General features: G+C 42.2%; 1 protein-coding gene across 2 annotated transcripts in view; it reads left to right on the top strand.

Annotated features, from left to right (window-relative positions):
• tmem104 (transmembrane protein 104) overlaps positions 1 to 16,655 on the top strand; it is a 214,292-nt gene that overhangs the window by 101,237 nt on the left and 96,400 nt on the right. For both annotated transcript variants that reach the window (XM_063030861.1, XM_063030862.1), the window contains exon 6: positions 11,396 to 11,476. In XM_063030861.1, the coding sequence (XP_062886931.1) occupies positions 11,396 to 11,476 (81 nt within the window). The remainder of the gene's footprint in view (positions 1 to 11,395; positions 11,477 to 16,655) is intronic.

Raw genomic sequence — 16,655 nt, 5'->3', positions numbered from 1 at the left:
GGCAACTGGTTGATCTGTTCAGCTGGTGGGTAGAACATGCCCTGGGACGATGACAGGCTCTGCTGCCTCGGCCAAGCAATATCATCCTAAATGTTGCTTTCCTAGTTGAGGCAAGAGTGCTCCAGATTTAGCCACAAGTCCCCAGATGCTTGTGAGGTTTGTGAACAGTGTGTCTCTTTGCCCTATGCAAATCTTCTTGGTTGATTGTTTAACATTTTCTTGTAGTGGTTTGAAAATCTGTTTCTCAGGGCAGCAAAAAATCCATGTTACGGAAGTTAGAGGAGCAACACCTTATATTCCGTCTGGGTAGCCTCCAACCTGATGGCATGAACATTGACTTCTCTAACTTCGGCTAATGCCCCACCTCCCCCTCGTACCCCATCCGTTATTTATCTATTCCCCTCCCCCCTCCCCCCTCCCCCTCCCCCCTCCCCCTCTTCCCCTCCCCCCTCTTCCCCTCCCCCCTCTTCCCCTCCCCCTCTCTCCCCCCCTCTCTCTCTTCCCCCCCTCTCTCTCCCTCTCCCCCTCGTTTTCCCTCTCACAATAACTCCTTGCCTGTTCTCCATCTTCCTCCTTTGCTCCCCTCCCCCTTTCTTTCTTCCAAGGCCTTCTGTCCTATGATGCTCCCCCTTCTCCAGCCTTGTATTCCTTTTTACAATCAACTTCCCAGCTCTTGGCTTCATCTCTCCCCGTCCTGTTTTCTCCTATATTTCGGATCTCCCCCTCCCGCTCCCACTTTCAAATCTCTTACTATCTTTTTTTTCCGTTAGTCCTGACGAAGGGTCTTGGCCCGAAACATCGACTGTACTTCTTCCTATAGATGCTGCCTGGCCTGTGCGTTCCACCAGCATTTTGTGTGTGTTGCTTGAATTTAGATTAGATTATGAGGACACACAGTCCTCTTTTATTGTCATTTAGTAATGCATGCATTAAGAAATGATACAATGTTTCTCCAGAATGATATCACAGAAACACATGACAAATCAACTGAAAAACTGACAAAAACCACATGATTATTATAGTTACAACAGTGCAAAGCAATACCGTAATTTGATCAAGAACAGACCATGGGCACGGTAAAAGTCTCAAAGTCTCTCGAAAGTCCCATCATTTCATGCAGGCAGTAAACCTCCAGCGCTGCAAACTTGCTGATGCAGCATCCTGGAAGCATCCGACCAAAGTCCGACTCCGAGTCCGTCCGAAAACTCAGAGCTTCCGACCAGCTCTCCGACACCGAGCACCGAGCACCATCTCTGCCGAGCGCTTCGACCCCAGCTCCAGCAACAGCGAATAGGCAAAGCCGAGGATTTGGGGCCTTCCCCTCCGGAGATTCTCGATCACACAGTAGCAGCGGTAGCGAAGCAGGCATTTCAGAAGTTTCTCCAGATCTTCCTCTGTGCTTCTCACGTCTGTCTCCATCAAATCAGGATTGTGCACAGCCCCCTAGTTAACACATATCGATATCATTCGGAATGGCTGCGCGCGCTGCATCGCGCCGCCATCTTCTCCTCCCTCCAACTTCCAGCATCTGAAGATTTTCTCGTGTTCACAATGTTACAGAGGGTCTGGGGTCTTCCTGACACAAATAGGGTTTTACAGCTCTCAGCAGTTTAATCACCATTCATTATTTAATTAGGTCCATTTAAGTTCCCTTTTTTGGCTGATAGGATTTGAACTCCTCTATCAGGCTCTTTACACCAGACATAGGGTTTTAAGTGTGGTAGCAATAGTCTGCTGCTACTATTCGTTAATGTGACCCACAGATTCGTGAAGACTGGAAAAGTCGTGTGAAAGCCAGCAGGTCCCATTCCATTTTGAAGGAGTTTGACTGTCACCACATACCAACGGGGGTGGAAGGGGTGTACTACCCTTCCGATGAATTGAGTAACTCGAGCAGTTGATATGTTACATTGATAATGGTGGTGCAATGAGCTGGTGGGACAAATAGAGGGCTTCTGGAAGGATAAGTTCAAAATCTTTAAAGGAAACTTTCAGGAAGTGAACAGTGCGAGACAGCAAAGAACTGTGTGTTGAACCAAAGTCAGAGGGTTTAATTAAGTCGAGTCAAGTTTATTGTCATTTTAACTAAATGCATGTATACCATTAAACCGGGATGTTTCCCGGACCAGGGTATAAAGCACAGTGATACACATAACACACAATAACTTAAGAAGGTAAGGATAAAATTTACAGAAATCTGCATAAATAACAAACTAAAGTGCATAAATTAAATATTGTATGGTAAAGAACAGATTAACCGGTGACACTTGGAATATGATGCAGCAGGGAGCTCAGAAGCCTAATGGCCTTGGGGAAGAAAATGTTTCCCATCCTGACCATTCTTGTTTTTATGATCATAGTCTCCTGCCTGACGGTAGAAAGTCAAAGAGGATGCTGGATTCTGGATGGGTGGGATTCTTAATAGTACTAAGGGCCCTGTGTACACAACACTCCTGATAAATATCCCCGATGGATGGTAGGGAGACCGCTATGGTCCTCTCAGCTGTTCGTTCTCACAATCCTTTGTAGGGACTTCTGGTCTCTTGCTCGGCTGCTCCAAGCCAGATGTAGATGTAACTTGTCAGGACGCTCTCAATGGTGCTCCTGTAAAATTCAGTTACGATGGGGAGGGGGGAGCCTCACTTCCCTTGATTCCTTAGGAAGTGAAGGTGTTATTCAGGGAGGTGATATTGAGGGAGCAGGAGAGGTCATCCGTAATGTGAACTCCCAGGAACTTGGTGCACCTACCTCTGCACAGAGGGGATGGTTCATTTGCAGCTTCCTGAAGTCCACAATGGTTTCCACGTTCAGACTTGTGTGGTTCCTCTCACACCAATCCACCTGCCACTCTACTTCCTGTCTCATCTTGTTACTGATGAGGCCAACCACCGTTGTGCATTCCGCAAATTTGATGACCCGGGTAGAGCTGAGTCCTGCGATGCAGTCGTTTGTCAGGAGTGGGCTGAGCACACAGCTTTGGGGAGCACCAGTGCTGAGTGTAATGGCACCAGAGACGTTGCTGTGTACACAGACTGACAGGGACCTTTCTGTTACAAAGTCCAGAGGGAGGTGTTGAGACCCAGCGAGGACAGTTTCCCCACCAGTTTCTGGTGGGGACTTGGGCACAATGCAAAACAGTTGGAAAATAAGACGTACATGCAATGAGGATAATACAATAATCCATAGAGATTTAATCATGTGTAGAATAGGAAAGTTAAATGTTCTAACTTGGGAAGATATACTGTATATGAGGATATGTCACAGAATATATCCAACCGTGTATTCCAGAGTTAAGGATATACCTAGTATTGAAAGGACAGACAGGTAAGCAGAGGGGATAGGGTGGCTCGGTTGGTAAAATCAAATCCTTAGAAAGGGGAGACATAGGATCGGAAGCAGTAGAATCCTTGTGGGTGGATTTAAGAAGCTGCAAGAGTAAAAAGGCTGTGATGGGAGTCATATACAGGCCTCTACATAGTATCCACAATGTGGGATACAGATAACAATGGGAGATAGAAAAGGCATGTCAAAAAGGCACCAAAGGAAAGGCAATTCTGTATTGGGTATTGTGTAATAAACCAAATTTGATTATTGATATTAAGGTATAGGAACTTTTGGGAGGCAGTGATCATAATTTGATAGAATTCACCCTGCAGTTTGAGAGGGGGAAGATAAAGTCAGATGTAAGTGTATTACTGTAGAGTAAAGAGAATTACAGAGGCATGAGGAAGCAGCTGGCCAAAGTTGATTGGAAGAGATTACTATCAGAGATGACGCAGAACAACAATGGCTGGAGTTTCTGGGGACAAGTCGGAAGGCGCAGGATAGATCCATCCCAAAGATGAAGAAGTATTCTGATGGGAAGATGAGGCAACCATGGCTGAGAAAGGGAAGTCAAAGACAGCATGAAAGCAAAGGAGAGGGCATACAATGTAGCTAAAATTAGTGAGCAGTTAAAAGGATTGGGAAACTTTTAAAAACCAACAGAAGGTAACTTTAAAAAAAGACCATTAAGGAGAGAAAAGATGAAATATGAAGGGAAGATAGCCAATAATATAAAGGAGGATACCAAAAGTTTTTCAAATGTAGAGTAAAAGAGAACCGAGATTGCTGGAAAATGGCACTGGCCAGGCAGTAATGGGGACAAAGGAATGGCAGAGGAACATAATAAGTATTTTACATCAGCCTTCACTATGGAAGACACCAGCAGTAATGCAGGATGTTTGAGAGTTTCGGGGGGGGGGGCAGGTTTGGCAGAAGTGTGTAATTGCTGTTACTAAGGAGAAGGTGTTTGGGAAGATGAAAGGTCTGAAGGTAGATAAATCACCTGAACCAGATAGAATACACTCTAGGGTTCTGAATGAGGCAGGTGAAGAGATTGTGGAGATTCTTGATCTTTCAAGAATCACTAGATTCTGGACTGGTTCTGGATGACTGGAAAATTGCAAATGTCACTTTACTCTTTATGAAGGGAGGGAGACAGAAGAAAGGAAATTATAAACCAGTTAGCCTGACTTCAATGGTTGGGAAGGTATTGGAGTCCATTATTAAGGATAAGGTTTTGGGGTACTTGGAGGCACATGGTAGAATAAGCCAAAGTCAGCATGGTTTCCTTGAGGGGAAACCTTGCCTGACAAATCTATTGGATTTCTTTGAGGAAATAACAGGCAGAGTAGACAAAGGAGAGTCAGTGGATGCTGCGTATTTGGATTTTCAGAAGGCCTTTGACAAGGTACTGCACTTGAGGTTGCTAAACAAGATAAGGACCCATGGAATTACAGGAAAGATACTAGCATAGATAGAGCTGACTAGTGGTGTTCTGCAGGTATCGGTATTGGGACCGCTTTTCACATGACTTAGGTGACAGAATTGATGGTTTTGTGGCCAATTTTGCAATGCGAAGATAGGTGGAGGGGCAGGTAATGTTGAGAAAGCAGAGAGTCTGCAGAAGGACTTAGACGAATTTGGAGAATGGCCCAAGTGGCAGATGGAATAGAGTGTCGAGAAGTGTATGGTTATGCTCTTTCGAAGAAGGAATAAAGGCCTAGACTATTTCCTAAACTGAGAAAATTCAAAAAATCAGAGGTACAATGGCATTTGGATGTCGTTGTGCAGGATTTCTGAAAGGTCAGCTTCCAGGTTGAGTCTGTAGTGAGGAAGGCAAATGCAATGGTAACATTTGTTTTGAGAAGGCTTGCACATAAAAGCAAGGATGTAATGCTGATTCTTTTGAATGCATGGGTGAGGCCTCACTTGGAGTATTATGAACAGTTTTGGGCCCGTAATCTAAGAAGAGAAGTGCTAACATTGTAGAATGTACAGAGGGGGTTCATAAGAATGATTCTGGGAACGAAAAGGTTGACGTATGAGGAGTGTTTGATGGCTCTGAGTCTGTACTTGCTGGAGTTTAGAAGAATGATGGGGGGAATCTCATTGAATATTGTAAGGTCTGGATCAAGTGAATGTAGGAAGGGTGTTTCCAATAATGGGTGAGTCTATGACCAGGGCGTACAGCCTCAGGCTAGAGGGGTATCCATTAAGAACTGAGATGAGGAAGAATTTCTTCAGTCAGAGGGTAATAGAAACATAGAAAACCTACAGCACAATACAGGCCCTTCGGCCCACAATGCTGTGCAGAACATGTACTTTAGAAATTACCTAGGGTTACCCATAGCCCTCTGTGGAATTCATTGCACAGGTGACTGTGGAAGCCAGCCTATTGAGTATATTTAAAACAGAGGTTGAGAGCGTCAGGATTAGCCGGGGCATCAAAGGTCATGGGGAGAAGGCAGGAGACTGGGGCTGAGGGGAAAAATAAATCAGCCACCATGGAACGGTGGTGCAGACTCAATGGCTTAATTCTGCTCCTGTGTCTTACAGTCGAAGTAACTATTTGCTGTACAGTGCAAAACTCTGGGGGAAATGCTGTTTACTCGTGACCTCCAAGGTGCCTTTGCTGGCTGCCCTCCCTTTACCAGGGGCGACTGCTTGGTCCTGAAGCTATCTTCTGACTGGTGCAGAGTCATGAGCCCTGCCTGTCAACACGCTTTGACAACTGCCACGTAATCCAAGTTATCACCTGCCAGAATCTCTGACATTCAGGAGCAATCAAAACAATGAAAAGCTATTAAAAATTAATCTCACTATTAAAAATTAAGAATTGGTCTTTAATATTTTACTATTTTATTTTTAAAAAACATGACAAGCGCACAGAGGTGCCACGAGTGTGCCAGTCAGCTACTTACACACTACCGTTTGTGGCTGATCCTTTATCTGAGCACCTCTTCCTTTTTGCCATGGCAAGCCTAGTCAATATTTTACTTCAGGTACTGGCCCCTGATCTAGAATACATTCCTTTTCTGCTGTGTTCCGAGCGCTGCCCGCCAGGAGGAGTGCTGATGTGTCAGCTAGTGAAGAATGCTGCTTGGTGAGGCTTGGTGTCTGGTCAACATTGAGGAGTCCCAAGGCTTCTCCCTCCATTGCAACAGTCCTACTGGTAGGTTTGTTCTGCAAATCAGTGATGTACTTGGAGTTTACATGAGGACAAAGGGAAAATAGTCAAAGCAGTAGAAGATCATTTGGCTTCCTCACCATCCAGTGCCATTTTCTTGCACAAACTCCAACTCCCTAAATTTCCTTCATGTTTTGACTTTAAAGCATGAAATAGTACAACACAGCCCATGATATTGTACCAAACTAATTAAGATTATGATGCCCAATTAAACTAACCTCTTTTACCTACACAATGTCTGTATCCCATCCCTCCTCCCGTTCTCTGCATATTGATTTGGATATCCAAGAACATTTAAACACCACCATCGCATCTGCCTCCAATATTAATATTGGCACTATGTTCCAGGCAGGGTCCTCTCTATATAGAATAAAACTTGGCTGCACATCCCCTTTGAACTTGCACCCTCTCACCTTTAAGGCATGTCTCTGGTATTAGACATTTCAACTCTGGAGGAAAAAATATTCTGACTGACTATCCTATCTTTACCTATGATAATTTTATTACCGTCCAGCACGTCTCTTCTCAGCCTTTGCTGCTCCAGTCAAGAAAACCCTAGTTTGTCCAACCTCCCCTTATAGTAAAGCTCTCTAATCCAGGGAACATCTTGGTAAACCTCTTCTGCACTCATTCCTATAATCAGTGACGAGTGTCCAGAATAGAGAATTCCAAGAATACAGTATTCTGGGTGAAAATGTCTCCTTTCAGTCTTGAATAGCTAACTCCTGGTCCTAAACACCCTAGCAAAAGAAAATGGCCCTGAATCCTGTAAAAATTCGTAAGGTGCTTTGATGTGATCACCTCTTCTACGCTCAAGAGAATAGGCCCCATCTGCTTCATCTACTTTCATGGAGCAATTTCTCCCCAACATCATTCTGGTGAACCACTGCTGGTGAGACATTGTTCTACATGTGGTCTCACCAGAGCTCTCTATGTCTCTTGTACTCAAAGCCTCATGCATTAAAGGTAATCAGTCAATTGTCTTCTTTCATCCTTACTGTATCCACACATAACATCCATTGATTTGAAAACAGGAACACTCAAATTTCTGTTTTTTTTTCAGTTTCTTTTACAATCAGAATCAGGTGTAAACTAGCAATATAAAAATTGTTAAAGCTTCTCCAGAAAGATGCATGAGGGGATAGTGTGGGACAATTTGTGAGCTGGTGAAGCTTTTCTCATTTCCTCAGAGGGTTCTACCCTTACATGCCAGCCCACTTTCAATTCCTGGTGCAAATCCTTGTGGTCAGCATCTGATGATTTGGTGGTGTTTCTTCGATTTATCAGTGGCGTTGAATGACCTTGTTGTCCTCCATTTAACGGACTATTGATTTTTATAGACAATAGACAATAGGTGCAGGAGTAGGCCATTCGGCCCTTTGAGCCAGCACCGCCATTCACTGTGATCATGGCTGATCATCCACTATCAGTATCCAGTATTTTTGTTGGGCTCTGGAGGTTATATCCAAATTGCTGTAGGACGATCCCAGCATGTGGGTGAAGTCCAAATCTTCAGACTCCCACTACACTGATGTTGGCTTGCTAGATCCAGAGAACCTACAGGGAATTTGCTACCTTGCCACTATGTCACTGACTATAGTTGAAGTAGTTATTAGGTTTCTTTTGTCTAACACGCTGTGCTGTTTCTGGCAATGGCAGAATAAGAATGCTGACAAACCAGTGTTAGTGTCATTGTGCAGAAGAACCTTGACCACCTCCCTGCATCCAGCATTTCACTGGATTAACAATGAAATTTACTTTCACATGATGCCCAAGATTGTGGATGGTGTCATGGCAACAATAAACTTCTGCTATGTGCTGTGGGCATTTTGTCAGCTAGGACCCTGTGCAGGTTTTTCAAATGATATCCATTCCCATATCTTCTTACTGTTTGTGTCCTAGCACCACGTGAATTAAAGTCATTAATGTACATAGCAGGGATTAGCGGCCTGTGGAGCACTGGGTTTTGCTCTGGTGTTGTCCAAGCCATGATGTAGTCCATCTTGTTTATAGGAAGACTAATATGGTGACTTGTTCAGGTATGGTAACCAAAGGTGTGACATTGCTGGCCTGCTTATCCTTGTATATGTGTTTCCACAGGAGCAGCACACCTGGTGTTTCCAGCATATCTGCTAAGTATTTGTGCTTCACTTGAGAAGTCAGAATCAGGATCAGGTTTAATATCACTGACATATTTCATGAAATGGCGTGTTTTGCAGGGCTATACAGTGCAGTACATAAAAAGTTACAATCAAGTTACGATAAGAAATGTAAAAAATAAATAAGTAAATCAAAAAGAGATGCAAAATAGTGAGGTAGTTATGGTGGGCCATTCAGATGGCAAGTTAGAAGTTGTCCTTAAAACACTGAGTGGGTGTCTTCAGGCTTCTGTACCTCCTCTCTGATGGCAGTAATGAGAATAAGACATGTCCTAGGTGGTGAGGACCCTTAATGATGGGCCATCTTTTGAATATGTCCTCTGGTGAGGAGGCTAGTGCCCATATTGGAGTTTACATCCCTCAGTGTTAAGTTGTATCGTCTTTGTAGAGTCTATCAGGTATATTGCCTAACCTTGAAAAGGGTAGCCTGTAGCAGTTTGTGAAACTGAGAGGTCATTACTTGTTCACCTATCTAATTTCTTACTTAGCACAAGAGACTAGCGCTGCCGTCTTCTGGAGGATTTGATTTTCTGGATTTTAGAAGGGTCCCTGCAGGTAGGAAGGAGGCAAACCTAAGTGGGCTACTCAAGGAAGAAGGAGAGTATAATGAGGAATTGTAGGGCAATAAGGCTAATGATGATAGTGGTGGGAGTGCATGTGAGAACAGGGCACTTATCTGTTAATATGATTGAGCAGGGTCAGCACTGATTAGACATGACTTAAAATTGAAAGAAAAGGGAATAAAAAGACAAAACACAGGCGGCAATAGTTGGGAAAGAGGGAGTTTCAGCTGGGCTGTGCTGGGGCCAATGTCCAGGTAAGTTGGCTAATGAGGTTTGTAGTTCTGACTTCAATCTAAATAAAGATCACTTTCATGTAAAGGGAAATATTGAAAGTTATTTGAACAACCAGGTGTGGTGGAACAGTAAGTGAACTGAAAGAAGAGAGGAAGGGTGATGGTAAGCCTGAAGATGGGGAGAATTTTAGAGACCAGCTAGGGATGGTTTAAAAATTTGATGGAGTGAGAAAATACAATGAGAATAAACTATTGAGGAAAGTAAATGCCAGCTGGAAAATCTACAAAGATGCAAAACAGTAGAGTAGTCTTGATAACTGTTGGTTCCTTATAAATGGGAGACAGGAATTAACCAGGAGTGAGGAAGTGATGCGCTTTGATTGTGGAAGACACCTACAGCATATAAAGAATACTGGGAAACGAGGGAGTTTAAGAAAAAAAGTGAAACTTAAAATAGTTAATATTGCCAGAGAAGAAACTGCAAAGTAATCTAAATGAATCAAAGGTTGACAAATTCCCTCAACCTGATGACCTGTACCTTTTGGTTCTGGAATATGACTGCAGAGAATGGGTGCTTTAGTTCTGACCTTTCAGGCTCCCTAGTTTCCAGAAAGGGTCACATCAGAATCACATTTATTATCATTGACATGCTGTGAAACTTGTTTTAAGGCAACAGTACACTGGAAAATATAAAAATTAGAATAATTTACAAAAATTTAAATAGTGTAAATCAGTGATAGTGAAGTTCATGGATTCTTGGACTGTTCAAAATTTTGATGGTGAGGGACAAAGAAACTGTTCCTAAAACATGAAGTGTGGATCTTCCAGCTCCTGCACCTCCCTGATGATTCAATTGCCAAGAGGGCATGTCCAGGATGGTGAGGGTCCTTAATTGTCGATGCTGCCTTTTGAAGATGCCCTCAGTGGTGGAGGGGGTGATGCTCAGAATGGAGCTGACAAAGCCAGTAACCATCTGCAGTGGAACGTCCATATCAGACAGTGATGCAACCGGTTAGAATACTCTGCACTGTACATCTGTAGAGTCTTTCAGTGACATACCAGATCCTAAGCTCCTAATGAAAAAGAGCATCTTTGTGATTGCATCGATGCTCACAACTCACAAAGTGATCACAAACGTAAGGTAGGAGAAAGAGGGAAAGAATGATTAGCCTAACACTTGAAGGATGTTGAAATGCTCTTATTTAGTGGAACAAGAGGTCTACTTGCAAGAGATGCATTCTTGTTGAATTTGACAGTTGATATAGGAGTGATGTTTTCCTTGCTGGAATATGTAGAACTAAGAGTCAGTCTAAAATAAAAGGCTAACCATTTAAAAGAGAAGTAGCTCCCCATCACCTCTCTCCACTTGCAATCAACGTTTCTGCTGCTTTTGACTAGTTAGCCAAGGCTTGTACATCTTCTTGTTTTTTAGCTTTTGGTTCCTGCTCTCTCAACACAGTTTGTGCTATAGCACATTACAGGACTTTGTTCATTGCACTTAAGCTTAAGCTGGTTAGATTTCTCCATGTAGGTCATGGTTAAGAGTTGCAATATCCAGCTAATTAGACTAAGCAATTCTTCCGCTCTGCCATCTCATTTCTGAATGGACACTGAATCCATGAGCACTACCTCACTACTATTTTATTTCTATTTTTGCACTACTTATTTAATTTTACATACATATATAAAATGTGTGTGTATATATTACTGTAATTCAGTTTTCTTCCCCATTATTATGTATTACATTGTACTGCTGCTGCAAAGACAGTAAGGTTCACAACATATGCCAGTGATATTATTTCTGATTCTTTGTTTGGGTATTAATTTGTGGATTATATAACTTGTTTTAAACATTGCAACTCATTCTCAATGGTCTTTTCCAACAATGAATCAATGCACTAACCAACATATAACTTCTTTTATGCGTAGAAAGAGCCAACACTTACAATGCTTTTGACATTGCGGAGCGAATAGAAATGGGTCAAATGGCTTCCATGTTCTTCAATAAAGGTGAGACTTTCATCCTAAATGTTTCCTATTTATGTAACTTTCCAAATGTATTTTAAATGTCATAATTGTACCCACCTCTACTACTTCCACTAGCAGTTTGTTCCATATTTTCGCCTCTCTCTGTGTGGCAAAAGTTTCCTATTGGGTTCCTTTTAAAATCTTTCCCCTCTCACCTGAAATCTACGGCTTCTTGTTTTAGACTCCCCTACTCTGGGAAGTAGACTGACCAGTCACGTTATCTGTGTCAGTACAGACTGGATGGTATGAAGGGATGGTATCCATGCTGTATTCCTCTGTGGCTCTATGTCCTTCGTATTTATAAGTCACCAAGGTTACACCTCGGCCTCTTGCGCTCCAGGGGAATCACTCCTCACTTGTCCAGCCCTTTGTTATTACTTGCGCTCTCCAGTCCCAGTAACATCCTTGTGGATCTTTTCTGCACCCTCTCCAGTTTAATGACATCCTTCCTGTAGCTGGGCAATGAGGACTTTATGCAGTAATCCAGATGTATCAATGTATCAAATGTATCCTTATCAATTTCTAGTACAGCTGTCCCAACTCCTGTACTTAATATCCAGACCAATCAAACTTTTGAGAGAGTTTGTTCTTGATGCACGATAACTTTGTGCCTCTGTTCCCTGTGTTGGTTGATTTGACCTTTACATCACTCCATTTTGTGTCCTTCCCAACCCTGTCACTGAAATTGGTTTTGCCCTGTGACTTACTACACAAATGAATTAATTTAATCTTCATATTGAGGGAGTTATTACACATTGCATTGCATAAGGAGATTTTGTTTTAAATTCTTTAATTTGATAGGTTTGTAACTTGTCCTTGAATGTAAGAATTTGACCTTCATTTTGCAGAGCTTGTCAACTCAATTGTGTTAACAACGTTACAGAGTGTATGGGGAATTTGTACTAATGAGAGATTAATCAACTGTAAGACTAAACAACAGCCTTTTTTTAATAATGACCTACCTGCTGCTGCTTTTACGTCTGTGTGTCCTCTAAGAGACGAACCTAATAAGATTTAAATGCTCATTGAAAATCCCATTGAAATAGAAGTAATTTAGATGCCTGTGAATGAGCTGGAATGTAAACTACTCTAAGACATGAGTAATTGTTGTTAAAATGTAACCAGCTTAATAAAAGATAGTTCAGAAATTTAGTATTGCATAATAAATTTAGACAACATGGAACCTTGAGCCTGTTCTTTATCAAAGTGAAGATTCCAACCAAAAAAACACCCGGTTAGGGTTTGCAATTTTTGTCATAATTGATGACCCACTAGGTTGATTTCTATCACTCTTGCTGGTGGGTAAGCTTGATTCTCATAAATGTTATATAATTGCCAAATTTGCATATATTATTTAAATGGATAAATTAAGAAGGAATGTTTACTGAAGTGTTACAATTAGAAAGGTTTCAAAGCATTATTTTTGGTAAGTTAATAAATAACATAAATGTGCATTGTACTTGTAGGCAGTGGTTCTGTATTCTTAGGAAATCATCTCTTGCTGTGTAATCGGAGCAGCATACCTGTCATTTCAACCCGGATTTGTGAGTTGCACTTCATAGGGAAGGAAACCTGTATCCACTCTACAGTTTGTTGAAGTGCAATGGCAATCCGGAATTCATTTCATTCTCCATGTTTTCCCCACAATCCGAGTGTGGACTGAATATGAGGGTATTTTTCATTCTGTTTTGCGGAATGATCCCCATGGATTGTTTAGCTCCAATCTAGGCAACCATAAACGGGACAGGGTGCAGTACCCTTGGAGGGAGCCTCTGACAGTCTACTGGAGGAACACAGCAGATTGAGCTGAATCGGTGAGTGGGAAGGAATTGTTAATGTCTTGAACTGAAACCTTGCACAAGGATGGTCTCTTGTCTCCATTCTTGAGGGAGGTTTGCTAGTGCATCTGGCTGGGTTTAATCTAGTAAGGCAGAGGGTGGGACCAAGAAAGTATGTGGGCCAAACCTGGACAGGATGAGACTAACTCAGTTAGAGAACATGGCTGTCATGGGGCAAGTTGGGGCAAGTTGGGCCAACGGGCTTGTTCTCTGTATTATATAACTATGGCTTAAAGAAAACTGGAAGAAACAGAGGAAGAACAAAGACAGCTTGGGCAGACACACATTAAGCCTCTGCAGGTGGGGGCTTAATGGGTTGGGAACAATGGAGGGTTGGTATGTTTAACTGTACTTGTTTTATTGCAAGGAGTAAGATCAATGGACAAAGAACATGGGACAAAGAACAAAGACATATGCAATTATGATATTGTTGCATTCTTAAAGTTTCCATCCGCTGGATTTCTGAATGGTCCATGAAGACTGCCTTTTGCTCTAATTTATTTTTGTAATTTATAGTAATTTTATACTTTTGCATGGCACTGCTGCCACAGGACGGCAGATTTTCCCTGATTCTGATGTGGATGAGGAAAGAGCAGGATTGGTAGCCCATTATTTCAGGGGATTGAAGTTTCAAGAGTAAGAAGTGGTTACACAGTTGACGGTCATGTATATAGTGATTTCAATGAAAATGTTGCTGGATTGATTGGTAAATTAGCTAATGATATATTATTTGATGGAGTGGATAGCAGCAAAGATGGTCTAAGCATACAGTGAGACATAAATCAAATGGTGCCTGATGGAATTTAAACCAGACAAGTGTGAGAGAATACATTTTGGGATATCAAATGCTTACTGAACATTCTTAGTACATGACAGGGATCTTTACGAGTGCTGATGTACAGAGGCATTGAGTATTAAAGGTTGAGATGTTTCGTTGCAGCTGTACAAGTTATTGGTAAGGCTACACCCGGAGTATTGTGACTACAGGAAGGAGGTGGCATTAGAAATAGTGAGAAGAGATTCACCAGGATATTGTCTGGAGCAGTGGGCTGCAGTTATAAGAAGGAATTGTATCAGCTCCATTTATTCTCACTGGAGCATAGCAGCCTGAAGGGTTCTTATGGCTACTTTTAAAATTATGAGGGGCATAGTTAGGGTATAATGAAGTCATTTTCCTGGTGTGGTTCGCTGAGTGAGTAGTTTTATGTTGTGAGGAAAGAAGTTTAAAGACGATCTGAGGGCAAGTGTTTCCACACAGAGGGTAGTGCTGACCTGTAATGAGTTGGCAGAGGGAGATATAATTACATAGTTTAAAAGCATTGGGGCAGCTGCTTGGAAGGAATTAAGGCAAAGTCTGTTTTTAAATGGGTTGAATCTGGCTGAGCGGTGTCATAATAACGACCTCTTACTCAATGTCAGCAAGACCAAGGAGCTGTTTATAGACTTCAGAAGAGAACCAGAGGCCCATGAGCCAGTTCTCATTGGAGGACCAGAGTTGGAGAAGGCTACCAACTTTAAATTTCTAGGTGTTTTTACTTTGGAGGATCTGTCCTGGGCACATTTACAGAGAAAGCACGGCAACGCCTCTGCTTCCTTAGGAGTTTGTGGAGATTCAGCATGACATCTAAAACCTTGACAAGGTTCAATAGATGTGTAGGGGAGAGTATATTGACTAGCTCTATCACAGCCTGGTATGGAAACACCACGGCATTTGAAGGCTCTGGGCCTGTACTTGCTAGAGTTTAGAAGAATTGGGGGGGGGGGGCGGGGAATCTTATTGAAACGTATTGAATATTAAAAGGCCTAGACAGTGTGGATGTGGAGAAGATGTTTCCTGTAGTGGGTGAGTCTAGAAACGGGGCACAGCCTCGATAGAGGGACGTCCATTTAGAACAGAGATGAAAAGGAATTTCTTTAGCAAGAGGGTGATGAATTTGTGGAATTTATTAGCACGGATGGCTGTGGAGGCCAAGTCATTGAGTATATTTAAAGCAGAGGTTGATAAATTCTGGGTTAATCGGGTCGTCAAAAGTTACGGGGAGAGGCAGGAGAATGGGGTTGAGATGGATAATAAATCGGTCTGGTGGAGCAGATTTGATGGGCTGAATGGCCTAATTCTGCTCCTCTGTTTTATGGTATAATGGTCTAAATGCTGCTTTTTGTGGAGGGCTGGAAGGTGCTCAACAAATTGGTTCTCCAATCTACTTTGGATCTCCAATGTAGAGGAAGCTGCATTGAGAGGATTGGACATAATAAATGACCCCAATAGATTTGTAGGTGATGTGTTGCCTCACTGCAAGGATTGTCTGGGGCCCTGAATGGAGGTGAGGGAGGAGGCGAATGGGCAAGTGTAGGGATAAGTGTCGGGGGGAGATTAGTGCGGAGGGATGAATGGACGGAGGGAACGATCCCTGCAGGAAGTGGAGAGTTGGGGGGAGGGGGCAAATGTAAAGATGTGTTTAGTGGTAGCATCCCGTTGAAGATGGCAAAAGTTGCAGAGAATTATGTAGTCAACTGTTTATTCACTTCCATTAATGCTGCCTGACATGCAAAGTTCCTCCAGCATTTTGCGTGTGTGCTGTGGATTTCCAGCACCTGCAGATTCTCTTGTGTTTAAGATCTGGATAATATTCAGGCTTTTGTGATAATTGGCAAGTAGCATTTATAGCACACAACTGCCAGACAGTGAATATCTCTAGCGAATAGGCTAACTGCCCTTCATTAACATTCGAAGGTATAATTATCACCGAATGTTTAAACAACTAAATCTTCAGAATAGCTATTGACCGGGAAATTAGCTGTACCAACTATTTAAATCCTGAGCTTGCAAAAGATGCTCAGAGCTTTGTGTTCTAAAATGTCATTATCCATGGCTCCCCAAAGGGTAAAAGTTAGGAGTTAGATGGAATGTGTTCCATTTGCCTAGATAAGTGATTTAACACCATCCAGCAAAGTATTATGATAGGATGTATTGAGTATCATACCCATTGTGCCTTCTCTAGCTCGGTACCAAACTAACTTATTAGTTACACCACTCCTTTATTGTTTTGCAAAATTTTCCCTGCCATTTATTGATACAAATTCCTCTTGAAAGCCACAATGGAACTAGATCCCACCAAAACAACTGGCAGGGTGTCCCTTTTCAATCATGTTTTGTGATTCATTTCAGTTTAGTTGTGGAATAGAGGAGACAAGGGAAAATAGATTGAAGGTCTTGTTTGATCAGAGGAACATCCTGCTTGTACAGAATCAAAATTCAAAGTAAATTTATTATCAAAATATGTAAAATGTTACCATATACTGTCCTGGGATTTATTTTCTTG

This window comes from Mobula hypostoma, chromosome 22, assembly GCF_963921235.1.
Source record: "Mobula hypostoma chromosome 22, sMobHyp1.1, whole genome shotgun sequence".
Classification (NCBI taxonomy): Eukaryota; Metazoa; Chordata; class Chondrichthyes; order Myliobatiformes; family Myliobatidae; genus Mobula; species Mobula hypostoma.
This window is presented reverse-complemented; position numbering and strand designations above follow the sequence as displayed.